This window comes from Tachysurus fulvidraco, chromosome 10 (assembly GCF_022655615.1).
Source record: "Tachysurus fulvidraco isolate hzauxx_2018 chromosome 10, HZAU_PFXX_2.0, whole genome shotgun sequence".
Classification (NCBI taxonomy): domain Eukaryota; kingdom Metazoa; phylum Chordata; class Actinopteri; order Siluriformes; family Bagridae; genus Tachysurus; species Tachysurus fulvidraco.
In genome coordinates, this window is record NC_062527.1 from 292,501 (window position 1) to 301,391 (window position 8,891).

The following is an 8,891-nucleotide window of genomic DNA, read 5'->3' on the forward strand; positions in this document are numbered from 1 at the left end:
GGGTGCCACTTTTTTCTCTTTATTTATTCAAGCATCAACAGGCACCTTGTGTAACTGGTGGAAGTGGTGCAACCTTAACTACATGCAGACACATCGAGGCAAATGCTTCAGTGATGAATAAACATTTGAGAAACCTCAGACCTAGGGAGGGCTCGGCACAGTGTAGTCACTGGGAGTTGCCTGTAGATCAACACTTGAACCCTGTAGGCGTTTACTGCATACATTGCTAAGTGTGCCCAAGCCTCAAGGTGCAAGTGTGTAATATCCCTGTGTTTTCTGACTAATACGCATTACCACAAAGTGCTCCAGTGCTCTTCCAGATATAATTTTGAGGCAGAGAAAAAGATCATGGTGCAGCTTTCTCAGGTCATTTTTCAGCTCTCGGATATTTTGCCAAATTCAACAGGTACTGAGATGGCCCTAATGGGGAACAAAAATGTTTAAGTGAATCTCCTGAAACTTTCCTATAAAAGAAAGAAAAACCCCAGTTCTAGCTACATTGCAGAACAGCAGTATAATTACTTTGTCACTGTGGATTACATTAAATAGAGGAACAGGGAGTATATTTGTCTTAGTTTTATGATCTTGTAGTGCACTCAGTGTCCTCAAATGTCTTCAATTTCAGAAGTATGAATGAACTGTACGCTCGTACATTGCAGAGCCACAGAATGCATCCTGGAGAAAGAAAGACAGTGTGTTTTAGTACTTATTGTTCTCTTTATGGTCGTAAAATCCGATCTGCTGTTTCAGACAGGGTTTGTTTAGCGGTCTATTTCCCTGAATCAGAGCCAAGCTGTCAGCTGTCACAAACACCACAGACACATGTCTAACTTTTTCATAAATAAAAAGGTCAACTGAACCTATCTACAGGTCAAAGTGGGTGGGTGGGGGGCAACGTGAAGCATCTTTCCCTTCTCCTAGTCATCTTGGACCCTCGTCACAGACACTTGCCACTGAACCCTTTAAGCCACGTGGTTTAATAATGCTGTGTTATTCTCCCTGGACTGCTCCAAGTCCATTGAGGTTTTTATGGTTGGTCCAGTTTTCCACTGGCATAGCACAAGGCTATCCCAGGGTGGTTCCTCCTGGAACAGAGTCACAGCACTGGAGCTGGACTCTTCACATTCTTTTTTTTTTTTTAATTACCAAAAAAATAAAAAAATTCTGGATGACAGGAACTACCGCAGAAATACTGCAGCACAATACTGCAGAAAGGGAAGAAAGCGAGAGACAGATAGATAAAACGGATTAATCTATACATACCTCTTTTGCATCGTCTCTATTATGATGGCAGCAGAGAAAGTTTACTGTAATGCTTAAAGCTGCAGGTTCTGAATGAGCAGTCAAACTCTTACGTATGGCTAAACAATGATATGTGGAAAGAAAGTAGTCTCTGCTTGGCGAGACCACAGAACAAACAGACTTCTGTCCCTCTCCCTCTCTCTGTACACTGCTTTAATGTGCTCTCATTACCAGCTTCAGCAGTTCCAGAACCAACAGGGGGTAAAAACTCAACGATGCTCCATCATTTCCCGTGTGCCTGCATGCCTGCAATATACGCGTGTGTTTTTACCATTATGCTGGCACTGTATATGTGGTGAGCTGTTTGCATAAATGTTTTGCAGAGTACATGTGTGTGTGTGTGTGTGTGTGTGTGTGTGTGTGTGTGTGTGTGTGTGTGTGTGTGTGTGTGTGCGTGTGTGTGTGTGTGCGTGTGTGCGTGTGTGCATGTGTGTGTGTGCGTGTGTGTGTGTGCGTGTGTGTGTGTGTGTGTGTGTGTGTGTGTGTGTGTGCACGGGCGTAAGTGTGTGCGTGTGTGCGTGTGTGTGTGTGTGTGTGTGTGTGTGTGTGCGTGTGCGTGTGCGTGTGCGTGTGTGTGTGTGTGTGTGTGTGTGTGTGTGCACGGGCGTAAGTGTGTGCGTGTAGGTTTGTTTAGGTTACCACAAGCTGACTATACAGGGCTTAAACTGTAACCAGAACAACAGTGAGTCGCTTGTGAGTCAGTGTCTGTGGGTCAGATACTCAATGAGAGTAAAAAAAAAAAACAACAACAGCAACAACAAAATAAACCCTGAAAAAGGACAGGAAAAGAAATTTTAGATAGGATTGGGTATTGTCTAGGTTTCTACTTGAATTTAATGCACCGAGAGTAGATAAGGCTGATGGTCTTTACATTTGTATGCTATACTGTACGTACTATGTACTGTATGTAGATTATGTATTATGTTATCTTTGTTGTTTTACTAACCTGGACATAGAGTTAGCATGAACACAGTAGTCATACATTATGTGCAGTGGAAAATCAGGAGTCATCTATGGAGACAGAAAGGCCTGGGGATCATTTCCTCTTTCATGTGGCCAACTTACAAGGTGCTTTGCTTGAGGAATTCAGCACATTGGACAGCACCTGCACTACTTTCTTGCACTGTCAGTATGACATGGTGCTTGGTGCTTAAGCAGGCTGTGTGTTAGGCCACAGCGTGTTTGATTTAAAAGACTAGGTTGATGAGAAATCTAAAAAAAACTCTTAATAACAAAATTCCAAACATCTACCAATTTGACTTTTTAAATAGAAAAAAAGTGTCTATGTCGAGCTATATACTGTATTTCACTCCCGAGCTCCCAGTGCTCCGTGTTCCCCGTCTGATCGTATGTTCTTACTTCATCAATTCTGACGTTCTACCCCTGGTTGGAGTCTCGTCGCCCGGATTGTTGTGGATGGGGCTGTCAGGAGACTGTCATGCTTTAAACCTTTGGAGAATGTTGCATCAGTCAGCTGTATGTTCTGGTCTTTATCAGAAATCATTTAAAGTCGGTTGCACTGTTATAAACTGTTGTAGAAAGGACATTATTTACATTTACACTATTTACTGTAGAGCGTCACCCAGATGAGGATGAGGTTCACTTCTGAGTCTGGTTCCTCTCAAGATTTCTTCCTCACGTCCTCTCAGGGAGTTTTTCCTTGCCACTGTGGCCTCCGGCTTGCTCATTAGGGACAGGGATAGATATACAATAAAATTGTTAATGAACATTTTTTAAATTAATTTTAAACTTTAAATGTATGTATTATTTATTTATTTTATTCATATTTTTCCTATTATTAATATTATATATATGTTTTTTCTTTTTTGTTTCTATACTTATGTAAAGCTCCTTTGAGACAATGTGACTTGTTAAAAGCGCTAAAGAAATAAATTGAATTTGAATTTGAAATAAGCTCAAGCTTAAACCTTAAATAGTATTAGTGTTAGCAGCAGGGCTACAGATTCCAGGCTGAATATTTTGGGCTAATTTTAATCTTCCTCTATATGACTGTTTATGAGTGGAGCAGATATCACAGGCTGATCTCTCTTTCCCCAGGCAGCAAGGAGGCTGCATTCACCTATGCCATCACCGCTGCCGGAGTGGCCCATGCGGTGACAGCGGCATGCAGCCAAGGCAACATGAGCCACTGTGGCTGCGATCGTGAGAAACAGGGCTACTACAACCAAGAGGAGGGCTGGAAGTGGGGAGGATGCTCCGCCGATATCAAACATGGCATCGAGTTCTCCCGGAGGTTTGTAGATGCTCGGGAGATAAAAAAAAACGCACGCAGACTGATGAACCTGCACAACAACGAAGCAGGGAGAAAGGTAATCTAAAAGTTTCACTAGTCACTAAGCTACACATGAAAACGCATCCTATGACTGGATATTCTGTTCTAACCAGTAAGCCATTACCATGCTTTATCACTTGCCCCGAAGGTCATGAAATCTGTACATTACAGTGCTTATAAAGAGTTTCAGGTAAATTGCTTAAATATTATATACAGAATAAATGAAACACACACATACATTAAAAGTGATAAAAAATAGAATAAAAGAGTACAACAAGCAATACACAGTAGGAAAGAGAGAGGGAACAAAGTAAAATAAAATACAGAAGAGTTATTGCACTGTGCAAACTGAATAAATATAAAGTAATATTGGTGAAAGTTTGTAAAGTGACGCAATTATTTTTGGGAATGTAAATAAACTGGCCCACAAGTGTTCAGGGCATGTTCTTGGATTCTCCGAAAGGTTTAAGGTGAGTTTGTGAACTTTGTGCAAGCACCATGTCTGGTAGATGTTTTGTATCTGTGGGACGAAGCCTTTGGACGTCCACTGAGCCGAGGCCGACTCTAAGAATCCTGAGACATCTCCAGTTAGACTCTGTGGTACTCTTTGTGAATGGAGCAACTGCCATAACATACAGTGATGCAGTCAGTCTTAATGCTTTCTGTGGAACACCGGCAGAAGAGATCAGGGACCATGTTTATAAAGCTTTTTGTTAAGATATTTGAGGTTATACGGTGTAAGGATGACGTTGGTGAGCGATCGTATTAGAGATGTTCTAACATCTGTATGTTATAAATGTAATAAATATAATGTAAATGTAAATGTAAACGATACGGAGCAGAAACGTCAGAGAGACAAATGATATGGTTTCTGCCTCTGGGGCATTTCAGCTCTGTTTCAGAGATGTTAGAGTCTCACTAAATGACATAATGACAGAATATATATAAAGTCTGAGATGTGATCTCTAATATGAGGTCACAACAATAATCCCTACACCATCTAATCTGTATCGTCTTATTAACTCACTATCATTATTAAATATTGTATACAACACATTTCTGCTCCTTCTTCACCTTTCAGTCATTTTCTCCTCTGATAAAGAAACTCTTCATCCTCTTAAAAGTCCTCCTCACTTCTCCTAACACTTTTACACCTTATGAGCTCTTTTAAGGGTTAAGATGCTTTATGAAGGACTTTTATCTTTACTACGATCTCCTCTTTAATTTGAAGGGGAAATGCCAACATTTCTAAGAATTTCCTTAGTATTTCATCACTAGGAGAAACTTTATACACTAAGAATATTCATGAATACAAGCCCTGGTCTTTGCTCACTCTTTCATTGACAGTTCTTACAGTGACAGATGAAGTTCTCTCTGCAGCTTACAGTAGTCTATTTCTGATATTTTGCCATTAAGTGAGAGGTCATATTCACTATTGAGACGTTGTCACAGAACCATTAGTGATGAGACCACGCATGGGTTTATCTTCAGCAGTTAAAAATTACATTGCAGATGTATTTGCAGATGTGGAGGAGGTTATTTTATTCTCTATCCTATTCTCACCACTTGTGGTCTATTATCCAGTTGCTTATATAGATGTTCAACCCCAGCTCTTTAGGCTTCAGGGTGAGTTTGGCTGGAACAGTGGTCAAGTCAAGTCAAGTCAAGTCAAGTCAAGAAGCTTACACAGTACATTGTAAAATAAAACAGGGTTTCTCTAAGACTGTGATGCAAACAACACAGAGCTAAGGACCGAAAGTAAGTTGTCCTAGACATATATAGTGTATCGTGTGTAATCTGGTGCAAACAGTGTACAAAGACACAAAATAGATGGTGTTAAATGTGAACGAACAACATTGTCATCTGTAGCAGCGGTATACTAAGACCATGTAATTAACCAATAGTCATATTTATATTATCTGCTTGTTAGAAGGTCTGAAAAGCACTCCGAGCACTTTGTGTGTGAACTGGTGTGTGTGTGTGTGTGTGTGTGTGTGTGTGGTATAGTTTGTTTGGGTTAGGCTCAAGTGTGTGAGGTGACTCAAATACAACCGTGAAATGTACCAGTAAAAGAGGCAGCACCCCACACGAAGGCTTCCAGGGTGTGATTTTGGAGACGCTCTGGCTGATAAGTAACAGTCAAAACATTTTTGACAGCTTGTTTTCCTTTAGCCAATTACTGTGCGTTTTTCTGTGCATCCTCCTGATTCCAGCACTGGTTTGGCTTTGTGCCTCTTGGCCATGTTTGTTTGTTATTAGTCATCCAAGAACATAAAATAACATGCACCCTAACAGCACAGCTCTTCGGCTTCAGAGTGCACTCTGGTGGCAAATGGATCTAATTAATAACGCAGCTCTTTATTGTGTGTGCTGGAAGAGGCAGGCAGGCAGAGCCGAGCGGAGCCCAGACTGCGGTTGCCAGATGGAGCACCGCCAGTCCCCCTCCAGTCCATTGCATGGAATCATGAAGTGTAAAGTCAGTAACAGGATATTATTGTGAGCCCCTTTCTACTGCACTGAAAACGCAGTATTCGCTTCACTGCATCAAGGTTGTTTTTTTTTTTTGCCTTTTATGAAGAAGCCATCATGGTAATAGTTGAGCGGTGGCATCACAGGGTAGAAGAGGAGGTTGGGAGGATTTTAATTTACCACGTGACTGCAGTGAGCAGGAGCACTGCTGCTTCTCTGGAATTTCAATTGCTATCAGACATGTGTGCGGTTTGAGCTAGCTTTGAAGAACTCTGGGGCAAAACTGGTGTACATCATCCTGCTAAATGTAAACGTATTCTCTCGAGTGTATAAAGTCCTGCCGGCGTTAATGCAGAAGGATCGATGTAGAGCCTTTAGAATCTGTCTTGGATCAGCTAGCTAGTGGTGAAAAACATGTTGAATAAAGATAAAAAAAAAGGTTCTACGGAGTCTTGTATTGATTTAATATGTATACAGGTAGTGATGAGGGCATTCTGGATTCTTTCTCTTTTTTCTTTCCTTCTCAACAGCCATTTTAAGATTACATTCAGTGTGTTATGTTGTTGTCGAAGTAAGACATTTCTACACACACAAAAGCATACGCTATAATCAGTAATAACATCACCCACTAAAGCAAATTCCCTTACCAAACTCTCTAATGTACATGGAAGTGGTTTCCTAATGACATGGTAGTAAATATAAACGAGATGCTGTTCGTTTGTTCCCCTGGACATGCTCTGTATAAATGATCCAGCCTCTGCAGTGTTAATTATGTGGTAGCATAATGGCTAAGGTGTTAGCATACCCCTATTGGCATAACGCTTGGGGGATATGGGGGATGTTGTAGTCCAGTGGTTAAGGTGTTGGCCTACTGATTAGAAGGCTATGAGTTTGAATCCCAGGTCCACCAAGCTGCCACTGCTGAGCCCCTGAGCAAGGCCCTTAACCCTCAATTGCTCTGTTGAATAAAAATGAGATAAATTGTAAGTCACTCTGGATAATATATAACATATATGCACATATATAACAACTACATAATTATAAACTCATGCTGTTTCTTTCAATTGCCCTAGAGTAACCCCTGTTTATGTTGTCTTCAGGTGCTGGAAGAGCGGATGAAGCTGGAGTGTAAATGCCATGGCGTGTCAGGCTCTTGCACCACTAAGACATGCTGGACCACCCTTCCGAAGTTTAGAGAAATAGGCTATGTGCTGAAGGAAAAGTACAATAAAGCGGTCCATGTGGAGGTAGTTCGAGCCACTAGACTACGCCAGCCTACCTTCCTCAAGGTGAAGAAAGTGCACGGCTATCAAAAACCCGAAGAGACCGATCTGGTCTACATCGAGCGTTCACCTAACTACTGCGAGGAGGACGCTAGGACCGGCAGCGTGGGGACGCAGGGTCGCTTATGTAACAGAACGTCGGCACATACGGACGGCTGCGACCTGATGTGCTGCGACCGGGGGTACAACACTCACCAGTACACCAAGGTGTGGCAGTGTAACTGCAAGTTTCAGTGGTGCTGCTTTGTCAAATGCAACACCTGCAGCGAGAGGACGGAGGTGTTCACCTGCAAATGAGCAAGTGCGTATCGAGGACAGGGACACGTACAAGTTCGGCTGGAAGACTTGCTGAATAAGAGAGATATTATTTTTTAAATAAATGTATAAAAAATACCAGAAACCAAATGGGAATCTTACGGTCTTCAGCTCGTCACAGCATCGTTTTGCACAGCAGAATGTTTATATTTGCTTTCCCATAGAGGTTAAACTCCAACCTCACTAGGTACCAGTCCAGCTTTTCTTTTTCTTTTTAAATGAGTTTAAACTTCCACAAGCTCATGCACTGATCTATCCATACTGACTCCAGAGGAAAAGGACTGCCTGATGCATGCCATGCCCTGGACTGACACGTGCGTTCTGGGGACTGGATTTTCTTTTCCACTTTGTTTGATGCTGATACATAAAGGACCAAAAAAAGAAAAAGAAAAAAAAAAGGAGCCTACGATCATTCGGATATTAACAGGACCCCTGGGAAACAAATCAGAAAGGATTGATTAAGGTAACCTCACTTAGAATTTAGGGCTAAAAAAGAGACGTTTTAACTCATTAACAAGCTCTGTAAAGAAGAGAAGGCAGCGCAGCCTGAATAAGTGAGTTGTCGCTACAAGAAACCTCCGACTGCCAACTGGAACTTGGTGGGATACGTTAGCTGTCCAGTCACACTGGAACTGTATGTTCGAACACTGAAATTCTTTATTTATGTTATAGTATCTTAAAAAAAAAGCAAAGCACTAACGGGTAGAAATGTCTTATTTTGTACTAAATGTAAATAAACAGAGAAAGATGGGGGACAAAAAATTTGTATAACCTCCTCACTGACGGTGACTTACAGACAAAAAAAAAGCTCCCAAATCCTGTGATAAATTTCTATTTTCCTAAAAAAAAAAAAAAAAAAGGTTTATCCAATAATATTGTGTTGACTTCAGAAACCACTCTTTAGCACAGTTTACAGTTTACATATTTAACATCGGTTCTACTTTGCTGTAGCCTAGTCTTAAAATCTGAATATTCTCAAAAAAAAAAATTTAAAAATAACAAAAAAATAAATAAATTTTTTTTTTAAAAAGCACTCTTTGATTATCTTTTCTCAATTTGCTGGATATGTTGCTGCACTGATTTTTTTTTTCTATTCTAAAAACGAAATAAATTTGTATTTGACTTACTTTTGGATTTCATTGCTGAGAGAGATTATTATTATTATTATTATTATTATTATTATTATTATTACTATTATTATTATTATTATTATTATTATTACTATTATT

The 8,891-nt window shown here is 40.5% G+C and overlaps 1 protein-coding gene across 2 annotated transcripts in view; it reads left to right on the forward strand.

The window, feature by feature from the left end:
- Positions 1-8,527, forward strand: part of wnt7bb (wingless-type MMTV integration site family, member 7Bb) — a 26,464-nt gene extending 17,937 nt beyond the window's left edge. For both annotated transcript variants that reach the window (XM_027140953.2, XM_027140952.2), the window contains exons 3-4: positions 3,361-3,632; positions 7,165-8,527. In XM_027140953.2, coding sequence (XP_026996754.1) covers positions 3,361-3,632; positions 7,165-7,644 — 752 coding nt within the window. In that variant the 3' untranslated portion in view covers positions 7,645-8,527. The remainder of the gene's footprint in view (positions 1-3,360; positions 3,633-7,164) is intronic.
- Positions 8,528-8,891: the final 364 nt, after the last annotated feature.